At 36.0% G+C, this 14,808-nt stretch overlaps 1 protein-coding gene across 1 annotated transcript; it reads right to left on the reverse strand.

Moving 5' to 3' along the window:
* Positions 1 to 4,605: 4,605 nt before the first annotated feature.
* Positions 4,606 to 13,903, reverse strand: LOC121318412 (guanylyl cyclase inhibitory protein-like). The gene is made up of 5 exons (XM_041255044.1): positions 13,704 to 13,903; positions 7,692 to 7,824; positions 6,917 to 7,066; positions 5,997 to 6,102; positions 4,606 to 5,148 (listed from the first exon to the last, which is right to left on the reverse strand). The coding sequence occupies exons 1-5, from the start codon at positions 13,835 to 13,837 to the stop codon at positions 5,027 to 5,029; spliced, it is 645 nt and encodes a 214-aa protein (XP_041110978.1). The 5' UTR covers positions 13,838 to 13,903; the 3' UTR covers positions 4,606 to 5,026.
* Between the last annotated feature and the right edge of the window lie 905 nt (positions 13,904 to 14,808).

Consider the following 14,808-nt stretch of genomic DNA (forward strand, 5'->3'; position numbering starts at 1 on the left):
CAAAATGAGTGTCTGAAATGCCTGACAAGGTTAAACCCGTCTGATCCAATGCAATTTAATCATAAATAGAGGAAAGTTCCGATTGACCAAAAGCCTGCATAGGCGGCTTCCTAGGAACACATTATGTCCTCTAGTGTACAATAAATGAAAGGGCTTTTCTATTTTGAATCTATTGTAAATCACATATCAGAAATTAACCAATCACAGTGTAGTATTTCCCAACATTCCAGTACCTCTTGCCCTGTGTACGGATGTCATCTCATGTATAGAACACCAAGTCTATATCAATGTTAAAAAAATAATAATTTAAAAAATACCTGGAGCACATACCTGGTACAGCTAAGAAAATATAAACAAAATTGCAGAAACAGAAAAGCAAGACATGAATTCGCTACAATCTGAACATGGTTAAATACATTTTTCCTTTAATGTTACTGGCCAGTCTCACTTAATGTTAACCAGTCTCACCGGTCAAGAATGGAGCCATTCGATTCTGAACATTTCAAGAACAAAGGGGGGGGGTGGGGTGGTGGGGGGGGTATGAGTGGGGGGGGATGGTCGAGGGGGGGGGGGGGGGGGGGGAACAAAGGGGGGGGGGGGGGGACTGTGAGGCCTACAGGGGGGGGGGGGGGGGGGGGGGGGAACTGGGGGGGGGGGGGGGGGGTGCCAGTTAGTTGACCAAAAGCCTGCATAGGCGGCTTCCTAGGAACACATTATGTCCTCTAGTGTACAATAAATGAAAGGGCTTTTCTATTTTGAATCTATTGTAAATCACATATCAGAAATTAACCAATCACAGTGTAGTATTTCCCAACATTCCAGTACCTCTTGCCCTGTGTACGGATGTCATCTCATGTATAGAACACCAAGTCTATATCAATGTTAAAAAAATAATAATTTAAAAAATACCTGGAGCACATACCTGGTACAGCTAAGAAAATATAAACAAAATTGCAGAAACAGAAAAGCAAGACATGAATTCGCTACAATCTGAACATGGTTAAATACATTTTTCCTTTAATGTTACTGGCCAGTCTCACTTAATGTTAACCAGTCTCACCTCGACTGTGAGGCCTACAGACATTCAAGAACTGTGCCAGTTAAGGTCGGACTTAAACCATTTCACAACACAGGGTGGTGGGGGGGGGGGAACTGGGGGGGGGGGGGGGGGGGGGGTGGGGGGGGGGGGTGCCAGTTAGGGGGTGGGGGGTAGGGGGGGGGGGGGGGGGGGTGGTGGAAATTGACCAGGGGGGGGGGGGGGGGGCTGGGGGAGGGTGGGGGGGGGGGGGGGGGGGGGGGGGGGGGGGGGGGGGGGGGGGGGGGGGGGGGGGAAATAAAAATAAAAGATTATATACCGTATTACTTCAATTTGGCGCCACTGCATTTATTTTTAAATTGATCAAAATGACTGTGGCGCTTAAAAAATGACTGTGGCGGCTGTTATACGAGGGTAGTACACGTAGCTACCCCTCTGCATTTTGAGTTGTATGATGATGAAAAAACTTGCAATATCCATTTATACTTTAATTTCTGATGTTCTGCCTCTGTCAGATGAGTCTCTTGTAACAAGGAGATATCGGCTTTTAATTTCTTAAGAACATTCATTATCTTTGTTCTTTTAATTGGAGTGTTGATGCGCCGGACATTCCAGAGCTGCAGTCATGACACTTTGTTAAGAAAGTAACTGTACAAATAAATACAGATCTGCTTTAGAGATTAAATGGAACAGGTACTTGCAGTGAGAGTTCAGTACAGACACTATTATCAACCCAAAATAAACCAAGAAGAGGGAAAGATAAGAAAGAGAGAAAAAACCTAAATGTGAAAAATGATATAAATATAAAACAAACAAAGAAAATTATAAACAAGCACTCAGTATGTCACATATCAAGCAAGAGGGGGTATTTCACTATCTATTCCTATCAGGCAGAGGGGCTCTACTTCAACCAAAATGAATGAACAGGAAAGCACTACATGCTGATTGCTATCACACATTTTAATAATTCTATAAAAGTACTCAGATGTTTTATGTTGACTTTATTTGACGGCTGTAACATATAATTAGAACGTGTTCATGAAACTATTTCTCTTTTACCTCTCCGATAGCATTTACAGGCATTTGCTGATAACAATGGCAGATTGTTCCAACATCATACCTTTTCTATCTCCTTGTTTTTGTTAACTGTGGAGTACATAGCCACCAATTCTGTATCCTGAAGTGCCATCTGTTGGAAGGGAGAACGGTATAGCACAGTAAGTTATTGAGGCAAGCACAAAGTGTCAATGGGGGACTTTCCATGTGTGGTTATTTACATGTGAAGTGGCGATGTGCGTGAACGTTTGGGAGAACAGCACGAGAGGATCAGAACTGTGGCCGAAAATAAATCTGAAATCTATAGGGCCATTTTTCATTTTGCTAGGGCACAATGTCTTGAGTAAAATTAGAAAACACATGGAAACTCCCCCATTGTCAGTTGGATGAATGGATGGATTTGTATATACTGTTCATAGACCTAGGAGGAAAGCTAATATGGTTCCTTGTAGTACTAGCTATGAATATCAGTACTAAGGGAGGGTATTCAACTGTTTATTTTATTTCTGTTTGAGTCAAGACAGGTGGAATTAGAAATATTTTGGCATTGCTAGATCTTTGATAATGAAACTGTATTTACACACGTGGTTGTGTACTTAAAGTGCAATTGCTATGTAATCACATATACACCGTAACAGAGTGGTATCAACCATTCATTCAATCAATCATTGATTTTTGTTGCTGTTGTTTAAAGGAAAACACATTTAAGTGAAACAGGAGCAAGGGTGGTTTTGTGGGGTTTAAAATATAGCCAGGGAGCTGAAGTTTCATGTGTCGATGTATTAAACTCCTCCAAGCAATATTAGTAATATCTAATCAAAGCAAGACCCTGTTAACTGATATTACAATCCCAGAACATTCAAACACAGAACAAATGAGACTTCCATAGTAAATGATTAAGAATTCATTAGGGATTTTTTCTTAAATATACAAAATACATACCTGTCAAACTGTTACCATGCTCTGGCTATACTTATTCAGTTTTTTCAAAACATCTTACAGAGACTTAACTTGACTCTATTTTTTATTTACCTCTTAACCATTCCTAATACTGAATAAGCAGGTGCTAAAACTCCTAGAAAAGTTACCGCTGACAAAAACAAGCCCCTTTAAAGCAGCGTTCTCAGTCGTCTCACAGATCAGTACCTGTCTCGGAGTGTTGCTATCTTGCAGTGCTGATCACCTCAGCAATAAGGAACTAAACAAATCCATCACCTCGCTAGCACAGGCTTGCGCTGCTTGTTTGGTTTGTCACATTACTTGAAGTAGCTTGTTATGCTCATTTCACACACCCTGCACTTCAGATCAAGATCTAGACTTGCACAACTGGTTACTTTGCTCCCAAGCAGTGGACCAATCGCAGCAGTGTTGCATTTAACAGCTTTCAGCTACTGGTGTCAGTAACAAAGCACTTGTGTGTCAATCATGTAAACATTGTACAGTACATATTATAAAAGCATAAGCTGTGGAGAGTCTTTTTTTCAAACACAATGGAGTTTGAACAAATATTGCACAGTATTCTTGATGCAGTAGCAAAAATGGTACCTATATAAATAATCAGTGTGTTCTGGCATCATATTGGTTTGTAAAAATATGAAAATGTTACTGTTGTAGTGATATTCTCTTAATAGCTCATACCATTGCATTATAGATCACTGCACTGACATGGACAATAATTTGTTAATAGACTATGCCCTTTCCATTTAAATCTTGTGACAACAAACAAAAGGTGATATAAACCAGAGAGTTCAAGATTCTGCACATATATGAAATGTGATACACTCTATAATCCTGCTCTGAATAGAAATGGCTTACTGTTGTTGATCTGGCTGCAATGTGTATGTGCATTAAGCAAGCATCAAACAGGATTTTGTTGACTGTTGTTCGCAGAAAGGATATGTATATTGTTTATTAATGTAAAAAAAAAAAAAAACTATAGGGATAAAAATGTTCATAATAAAACAAGACCTAACTAGCATTTTTCTTAATGCCTTTAATACAGTATATTTGGGGAAGAGGTCTTCTATATTTCTGGATAAGACTTACATGATGATCACTTTGGTACTGTACATTAAATAGTTTGTATCATACTGTGCATTTGTGCTTCACACATTATGAACTACAGTTAATCCAAAAAGCATAAAACTGACATCATCTTACTGTGTAGCAATGTGCAAAGTCACTTCAGTTTTTGCATCAGTTAAAACTTTGGCCACAGGACATTATGCTAAATAACAATTTAAAGAAAATAATGTAGCTTTGTGAATCTAGCATATAACATTATTTTGGCTTTTGAGGTTATGGAGATGGAAAAGTATTGTACTATATCACACATAATATACCAAACGAGCATTCAGTGTTAAAGATTTAAAGAGCAACATTTTTTTAATGTTTTTTGTACAGTACGTTTACCTGTAAGTTTACATTTGAACCTAGATTCCAATGAGCTGAATCCATCTCTGAAAACTGGGATTATGTTTTGAAGGATATTACGAAGATAACAAAATAAGGTAAATTTTAACTATTTTTTATTGCATTGTCTTATATAGAATACAGACAGATGAACAGAATGAGTAAGCTTATTTAATTTAACAGAATACAAAATTCCACATAATACGCACTGTTGAACATTTTAATAAGACATCATGAAAAGACATCATGCAGTTCCTCCAATCAGAAACTAAGGCATGTTACATTTCACAGTGGCACAGTTCAAGCCAGTATATAAACTACAACGTGTAATTCTCACAAAAACAGTAAGTCATTTTAAAATTCCCAATGCTATTTTTACAGTGTTACATAAGCAGTGTCTCTTTAAATTTTTCAAACCACAGCAACTACTGTGCAATAAATAGCCTGTTGCTAAGGAGCTGTACAGTTCCCTACAGGTTGGGTTTCTTAATGGTGTCGAGTCACGTAGAGGTAATGTGCTTGCTAGACAGGAGAGGTTTTCTGAGGTATTTCCACTTTGACTGTGTTGGGGTCACACTCAAGCATTTCACGTATCCAGTCGTTATCTAAAGCTCCTTCGATAAACTCTTCGAGGCTGATAACGGCTACAGAAAGAGAAAAGTGGAGAACAGTTTTTAGGCAAAGGAACTTGAATCTGGACGGAAGTTTTGCAGTTTAACATGTATTTACCTTGATTCTACCGCATTTAGAGTGATTTGCCAAGCTTTCATTTTCTGTGCCTTCATCACAATTTATCTAGGCTTTAAATTAGAAGGAAATGTTGGGAACAAGAACAGGCCACTCTGCCCACCAAGAATCGCCCCTTGTTAGCCCTTGGGAAGAACATTTTAAATTTCCATGCATGTACTACTGGGCATCAAAGGTGCAATTACAATTCACTGAGTGTGTGCAGGTCTCAGAGAGGCTGTATTATACTTATCAGGCACTGTGAAGGGCAGAAATAATATATACTGTATTTCAGATCTGTATTATGTCAGACCTGGTTTACAGAGAAGTGCTGGGGCCACCTTGGAGCAATGCCAACCACCAAGAGCCCACCTCAGGCTTTTATCAGCTAAGAGAAAAAACACTCTCAAACCCACTTTTATGACTGCATTTCTCAAAGCTTCATTTATATATTACCTGTACATTGCCTTCTTGTACAAAAAAGAAAGATCCACAGAATTATAAATAATACAGTGTTACTGTTTACTATTATTACAGAATACTACAGAAGGTTTATGACATATTAGATCATATTCATAAAGCCTTTACCACCTTGCTAAGTTTGCACCCATTTTTTGTAAAATGTAAAACAAACTGCTAATGTTATAAGGCGATAACACAACACTGCGCAAATTAAACAAAGGGACCCATTGAATTTGCTGCATAGCGATTTTTTTAAAGCTAGCTAGCTTACATTATAGCAACCTTCCCAAATATAGCTTCTTACCATTTCTGTCTTTATCCAGTCTGCTGAATATCTTGTTTGTGCATTCCTCCACTGTTAAAGGGTTCGTTTTTGTTAGAGAAGCTGCCAGACTCATTTTATATACAGCCTGAAGAGCACATGAAAAACATCACGAGAATCAGTACTGCCTCTAAACAGTGTGTGTAAACAGTATGCTGTGTGTAAATACACAAATGTTTACTGGATTTCTTACAGTTTTAACACGGTGTGTAATACTATACTTAAAACTGCATATAAAGATTTTTAAAAATTTGCCTGGTAATTCTCTATGACCACCAGGTGGCTTTACACAGCCTCAGTTGCATTGTTACCCAAAAGATTTAATGGAAACAAGTCTTTCTGATGCCACCTACTGGGATAAACATTATGACACCTAATTTTATTAGTTCTTGTTTTTATTCAAAAATTGCCTTACTCTTCCATCTTTTACAAATGTTACACATGGTTTCAATTATTTCATATTTTACACTACTGACAGTATCTGCATTAACCATTCTCAACAGCTTTGGAACTTTTTAGGATGAAAATGGATTCCACAAACACAGACACACAAAATATGTGTTTGTGAAATAAAAAGATAGTACATAGTTATTTACTAAATTATAAATAAAATGTATTGATGGAATAATTCCATACATGCTGGGCCAAATTCAACTTAAAAATAAAAAGTAAATTATGACACAAAGTGACATGATTTTTGGAAACCCTAAAAGTGTAGCTAAATGTAAAAGTATTATCTGTGGTTTAGGCAGAAGTAAAAGATGATTGTAGGAAGCTTTGTGAAAACTAGAGCAGAACAGTGAAATAAGCAGAATGGTGTTGTTTGGATTTTCTCTTTTTTATTTTTACTAATGAAGATCACTTCTTTTGCTTGTTGATGAACGTAATAAAGCAAAATATACCTGCATAATTTCTAGCATTTCCGATCGTGTAATAGCACCATCGCTATCCTTGTCATACAACTTGAAGGACCATCTCAGCTTCTCTTCAGGGGAGCCTTGAATTAGCATACTTATAGCAGTCACATACTCTCGGAAATCAACAATCCCATCCTGAAGGGGTCAAATATTAACATGTATGAAAAAAAAAAGGCGTTCAACTGTGAGGATTTTAAATAAACAGTTCCTCCATGCTTCTCCGAGTATCTGTCATTTCTGAAGAAAAGATTAATGATACAGTTAATTACTCAGAATGCTTAGATTGCACAATGCATTTCTGAAGGTATTGCAAATAGCAATGGAATAAACAATAATTTCTGGCTCACAATAAACTTTTTAATATTTTACACCCCTTATAAAACTTTGCTAAAGTATACCATAGTAAAGCATAGCAAAACCATAAAGTATTAACGATAAAGCACAAATGTAGTCACAGATACATATGCCAGCTTTTTAAAAAAAAATCCCTGGGCATGCTCTTTAAATGTATAATATAAGCAAAGGGAAAATTAACTGCAAAATTATTGTAGTTAACTGTTGTAAGGTTCTTTCCAGTAAGTGGCCAATCATATGAATAAGGAATGAAATAAGGGTGCCATGAGAAGTAGGTGTGATACAGTACATTGGAACTTATCACAAATTATTTGTTTAATTTATTTATTTTGTAATGCATATGAAATTAGGTTGGAGTTCCTGCAAAATGCCCACAATTCCGTCCACTACAAAACCCGCTGCCTACCCCATTATTGTCCAGCGTTCTGAATATCTGCTCGGCATATTCTGAAGACTCGTTGCCCACTGTACCATCACAGAAGTGTCTTTGAAATTCGTGGAGAGTAATCAGTCCACTAGGGCACTCATTGATAAATTTTCTGTAAAGTGAAACAACAAACAGCATTTTCATTTTAAAGTTTTAAGGCTAAATGTTTTTCACCAACTCTGTTAGGCCATAGTATCACATATTATAGGATATCTTCTCAATATTGCTCAAAACTCTCATTCGTTACCAAACCAAAATCTGACACATCTGATCAACCCACAGATAAGCTAACATCCTAAGCTAACTCCCTCTCAGTTAGAGCACATTGTGCAACTGGTAAATTACGTTGTGCTTCATCAACCATAATACCCGACAAACCTTAGGTTTAGGGTTAGGTTATTGTCATAAAATAAACTTCATTTTAGTACCTAAATTTATCACCCTTATCATGTGATCGGACTGTGGCATATAATGATGACGTCTACAACGAGTTGCGCACATAGCGCTACACTGTGTGAGCCTTAATTCTGCAGCGATACTCATCTCGTTAGTCTGTCTTCTGCAGCGCTGCCTGTGTGCAATGTGAGATAGGAGTGATTTGAAAACGCCAAAACTAACCAACTGGTTAAAAAAAAAAAAGCTTAATTTGATATATATGCATTGTAGCTATCTCGGTTCCCGCAGGCAGGCGCGAACGCGGTACTTCGTGCACTAAATCATAGCACCGCTACAGCTGTAGAAAAGAGCCGGATTCTTTGCAAGCAGACTATATCGGCCCCCGTGCACGCTACGCTATCGCAAATCCGTTACCCCTTCACCTCCTCAACAAGGAAACAAAACGACTCGGTAGTTTACTTTTATTGTACAGAAACATTATTATTATTATTATTATTATTATTATTATTATTTTTTTTTTTTTTTTTTTTTTTATTATTTATGTAATTATGAATTATTAATAATATTTGCACCAGGGTTTTTTAAAAAAAATTTTTTTTTTTAAAGATTTGTCAAAAAGCAGCAAAAAAAAAATGAGTTCAAGTTCGGAGGATTTTTCACAGGCTGCGTTTTTTTTTTAAAGGAATTAATACTGTTATCTATCAAGAAGATATTATTATTATAAGAAGATTATTATTATTATTATTATTATTATTATTATTATTATTATTATTATTATTATTATTATTGTTGTTGTTGTTGTTGTTGTTTAACAGCAAAAGTATTTCGATCGTTTTAAAATCATCCATTTCGCATTTTTTTATTGTCATTTTAGCGACAGAAATAAAATAAATTCAACTGCAGCTATTCCATCCCTCAAAACAAAACCAAAAATGACTATTAGTAAAACACTACATAAACCCTGATATATAATTAACATTAATGTTATTTGTAGTATTGTTGTTGTTCGATAACAGCATTTTATTAGTAGTAGTATTATTTTGTTCTATTTTATTTAACTAAAATTAAAAATATGTTTGTACATTTTTGGTTAACATCTCACATTTTATTTTTTGCTTGCCAATCATATTTATTATCACATCTTATTTTTAACTAAATGGAGCCTTGTGATATAATATTGCCATGAATGTGTTCCTCCTCCTCTCATGTTCATGAAAATATGAGCATTGCAGGCTGTCTGACATCAAGTCAAATAAGGTTTGAATACCTTTGCCCTCTAGGGGACCTGTTTTTTTAACTTGTCCCGGCAGGGGGGTAGGAGTCTAAAGTCTATCTGAAATGTGAGCAAAACCAATTTCTTTTCAATGCCATTGTATTTTTCCTCAATAAACTCTTCACTGTTTACATGTATGGTATTCTTAAGCAATCTGCTGGATTCTTAGTACCTCAATAGTGGGCATTTGTATGCCAAATATTTGCATCTCCTTTTATGTTTTCAACTATTTTATGTACCGACACTACAGTTTCTAAAAATTTATCAACTTTTAATTGAGCGTTGTTATAGTCTTAAAAGTCTACTTTATGCACATCAGCATTCCACTATGCAATTCAGCACTTCTGCAACGTCTGCTTCGACACACGATCATGACTCCAGTAAATTATAAGAAAACTATTTTACCAATGGGCCCCTAGAGTAAGACTCGCCCACCCTGGCATGAAAAACTAGCTCCGCCCCAGCAATAGAACAATGCAGCTCTATGAGAGATCTTGTTAAAAGCCATGTGTTCAAAATTATACCTTAAACGCAATTACAACCTCTGTGCAATGTTCTCCACATGGGTCTAACTACAGATTTATTCTCAAGAAGCACAGGCTGTACCAAGTTGGATATAATATTAAAGATTATGAAAAACACATGTGTCAAAAAGCCAATAACTTTCTTCCTGAGTGGTATTATATGAATGTCTGTTGTATACATACCACTATGCACCTTCATTTTTTTTTTTTTTTTTGCAATATCTAATAACCGTTTAATTTGTCTTTAGAAAAAGCCTATAGCAAGCAGAGCCAGTGTTAAGAGTCACTGTGCAAGAGTGTAAAGTAGACACCCCTACCCCCCAAAAAAAAACTCAAGCTAAAATAAATCAAATTTTTCCCAAAATGAGTACAAAACGTGTGATTTTTGGGGAATTCAATATCAGTTTATTTAGCTGAACGGGTTTGTGTTTCATGATTTAAACTCTTAGCTCTTTGGTACAAAAGTCAGACCAAGTAGCTGGATCATAAAAATCAAATAAAAGTGCCTGACTGGGTACCGGGTTTACAATACATGATTCAGTACCTTGTATGTGCTGTTGTTGTACATTTGCAATCCAATGTCTCTGATTCACGTCTTTCCTCTGGCTCAACTGTTGTTAATTTTTCATGCAAGGAGAAGGTTAGCAGTTCCGCTTCCACGCTTTACTTTCATCTGCTGTTGTTGGCCCACTTTTAAACCATTTTCTGCTTTTTGGGAAATTTATAGCTGTCTTTTCTGCTCTTTTTGCTTTGAACAACCCGACTTGTGTTTTGGTGGCATATTCAACATACAGTTGGTTATGTAGTTATTACCACAACTGCGGAAAAGTTAGCTTACTTCCACCAAGTGTTTTTTTTTTTTTTTTTTTTTTTTTTTTTTTTACCAGTCTATTATGAAAAATAGGACTGATTTCTATTATATGCAAACTTATGGAAACTATAATAAGATCCAAAATGGAAAATTACCTATATGGTAACAGGGTCCTGGGAGACAGTCAACATGGTTTTAGGAAAGGGAGATCATGTCTAACTAACTTGCTTGATTTTTTTGAGGATGCAACATCCATAATGGATAATTGCAAAGCATATGACATGGTTTATTTAGATTTCCAGAAAGCTTTTGACAAAGTCCCGCACAAAAGATTAATTCTCAAACTGAACGCAGTTGGGATTCAAGGAAACACATGTACATGGATTAGGGAGTGGTTAACATGTAGAAAACAGAAAGTACTGATTAGAGGAAAAACCTCAGAATGGAGTGTGGTAACCAGCGTTGTACCACAGGGATCAGTATTAGGTCCTCTGCTATTCCTAATCTACATTAATGATTTAGATTCTGGTATAGTAAGCAAACTTGTTAAATTTGCAGACGACACAAAAGTAGGAGGAGTGGCAAACACTGTTGCAGCAGCAAAGGTCATTCAAAATGATCTAGACAAGATTCAGAACTGGGCAGACACATGGAAAATGACATTTAATAGAGAAAAGTGTAAGGTACTGCACGCAGGAAATAAAAATGTACATTATAAATATCATATGGGAGATATTGAAATTGGAGAAGGAATCTATGAAAAAGACCTAGGAGTTTTGTAAACTTGAGCTTTATAGTGATCCGGTAAGGGGGGTTATTTTCTAACTGCGGTCTGTACCGCCTTATAGAAAAAGTGATATTTTTTAACGGTTCAGTTAGAGAATAAGTAAAGAAAAATATAGGAAACATTAAGCTACCAATAATATTTCTTTATAAGTCTCTAGGGCCCTGCATAAAAAAGGTCCTGTCAACAGCAAATATTTTTTTGTCCAGCGAAGGTGATTTACTCATAATTACAAAAGGAAAATCAATAATTCACGAGTTTTACTATTTCTATCATTGCATAGAGCTGCAAAATAATTATTGTTAATCGACAATGACTGGAACATTAAAATAATCAAAATAGCAGACTTCATTCAAAGAAGGAATCTACATATTCGACTTCCTGTTTTACACAGTAAAAGACCTCTCCAGTGTTGAAGAGCATTCCTCTTGAATAGCAGGTTAAAAGGACGATACTCCCAGACAGTAGCACACAATGCCCATCATCTCCATGGCCCAACACTGCTTCAGACATACAGAACGCCTGTCTAGTCTAACACAAGGGTTTTGCAGGACCGTTGTTAGCACATTAACATTTCTATGACATTCTGTATGGTTTTCTGATGGTTTGTTTGGGATTACCTCAGACAAGTGTGTATGTGAATTGTTCTGACAATGCTACTCACTAATCACAAAGGCTTTTCATTGGCCCTGACCTATTGTTAGTTAACATGTTCTTCTTAATTTTACTTAGTGGCAGTAGTTACGAAGTCACCCATCAACTACAGATGGAAATTAATTACTAACAACTGTCATTTAAGTCTATGACTAGGACCTTTTAGTAGTTAATGCTATTGCAGTGAGAGTAGTGGATTATTTCATTACATTTAGTTTCAAATAATTAAATTCAACCCAACTTTTGGGTCACAGTGAGAATAGAGTCAAGATAACTGTTGGCTGCTTTCCCTCGCTTTTCTGATTGAAATATACACTCCCATGGGCTGCAGCTTTACAAGAAATATTACTCACATTTATCTCAAGTTTATTACAAATTGTGTAGTCTATTTATATTAGAATGGGTTTTGTAATCTCAGATTTAATTGTGCCAGTACTATAAATCATACAAATTATCATAATATTAAAATACTAATACGAGCAACTGACTTTCAAGATAGGAATCTGTCTTGTTGTTTTTTTAGGTTTTTTATGTAAAATTCCTTGAACAAAACAATAAGGTTAGTACAGGTTCTACTGTATTTATTCATCACATTATAGATCTTTTCAGTGAGGTAAGCACTGACCTAAATCATAAGCAAATCCGTGGACATCGCATGCCCATTGCTTCAGTATTTTATATTTTTCTTCTTTTTTATCTTAACATGAAAAATATATACTGGAATCTTTTGGTTTGTTTGTGTGGTGTGTATAGCACAGAAATGTCGCTAACAAGTAAGGTTAGTTCCTTGTCCTGAACTGCTAATTAGACAGCTGCTACAGCCATCGTTATTTATGATTCTGGTTAGTGCAGTGTGGATATTTGAACAGCTTTCACCTAGATGAAGGAACTGAACCCATATTGGCCTCTGTCAGCTTTTTTTTTTTTTTTTAATACATGCATAATTTAACTTAAAAGGTAACTTTATATCATCTACATTTTTCTAACACTTAATTGTATATCTGTCTGTGAAGTATAATTTTATTTTCTTATTTCTGCTTTTCTGATCATAGATGGACCAAATGGCCTTTTCTCATATGTTCTTATATTATTTTAAGCAAAACATGCTTTTTTTTAAATTTTTTTTTTTTTTTTTGCTTTCACTCAGTTTCTGCGATACTTACTAAATATATAATAACTATATATTTTATTGACTGTTGTAATAGTGGTTTTGTGATGTGGACCAATATCTACTCAGAATTAAGCAGAGACCACCAGTATTTACTTATTTTTTTATCCAGGGTTCCTTCTACCCCTAAGCATCTAAAACAAGCAGCAGTCACATGCACGTTGGAAACTGGACATCCTGCTAGCAGCTTCAATATCCAGTACAGCCTGGGAGATATTGGCCTGTGCTACAGGCTTTCCAATACAGCAGAATTTATTATCCTTCCATACCAACTGCTAACCCCTATTCAGGATCTGACTCCAAAGACTTTTCCATCTAAACAGTAAAATATAAATGTTATGCCAACAGAAAAACACAATGTTAATAAAAGTATAAGATTACCTATACCATTCATGAAGCTCAATGACATAGGTGCCGTTTCTCTGTGGTAGCGTCGCTGCTTGACCCATTTTCCACCCTGCTTCAACCACACATGGAATTCTCACCAAGGGAGATGCTCTGTAGCTGAGACTCATTGAATCACACTTTATATATCAGCCTCAAGATTAACCTAGGCACAGCTAATATCACTTTGAAAGAGTCAAGTGCTTTTGAAGAATTAGGTTTAAAGAACATAATCTGCTTAGAGTAAGTATACTACATACATTGCAAACGTAATTGCCCCAAAGATAATGCTGTTTATTTAGAGCACAACACAGAGAGAGAGATTATTTTGTCAAGTAAATCACTGGGGCGGTCCTTAATGAATTGAAAGTTTATTACGAGCACCAATACAGACCCCTTGATCGGTTATTAATGGCCAATGGGTTACCGTCATAGTTATATATATATATATATATATATATATATATATATATATATATATATATATATATATATATAAACTATATAAAAACAGCTAAAAAAAAAAAAAAAAAAATCTAAGATTAACAGGCAAGGGGTCACAAAGACAATCGAGTGGAGACGTCAGAACCAGGAAATGAATACACAGAGACAGGACAGATGAGGTGAAATGATGAAGACGCCTGCTTGCGTTGGTTTATTGAAAATAGGTTTAAAACAAACATAAGACAGGACACGGCACTTTACACCAAAACAAAAAGACAAACAAAAACGGACTAACACTTAAACGGTGAGCAGATACCCACTAACAAACACGGTGAGTTTAAATAAACAAGTACAGTGCTGGTCCTACCAGCACGTAATAGCAATTGATATATAACTAACTTGGTTTCTCCTCCTCTCTCTCTCCCGTTCCCTACTCACCGAACACCCAACAACCCTTAGTGAGTAAAACGTGCATCTATATATACTGTTGTTCTGGGATTCAATTACCAATTAATTATTCACTTGAATCCCAGCACGTGAATTAATTATGTGCAACCTCGTGCTCAATATTAACTACTTTAAATGCACGTGAAGTGATGTACAATCCCGTGCCTAAATACAATTATACATTTTTAAACACACGTGAAACACAGACCCG

Source organism: Polyodon spathula, chromosome 7 (assembly GCF_017654505.1).
Source record: "Polyodon spathula isolate WHYD16114869_AA chromosome 7, ASM1765450v1, whole genome shotgun sequence".
NCBI classification, from domain to species: domain Eukaryota; kingdom Metazoa; phylum Chordata; class Actinopteri; order Acipenseriformes; family Polyodontidae; genus Polyodon; species Polyodon spathula.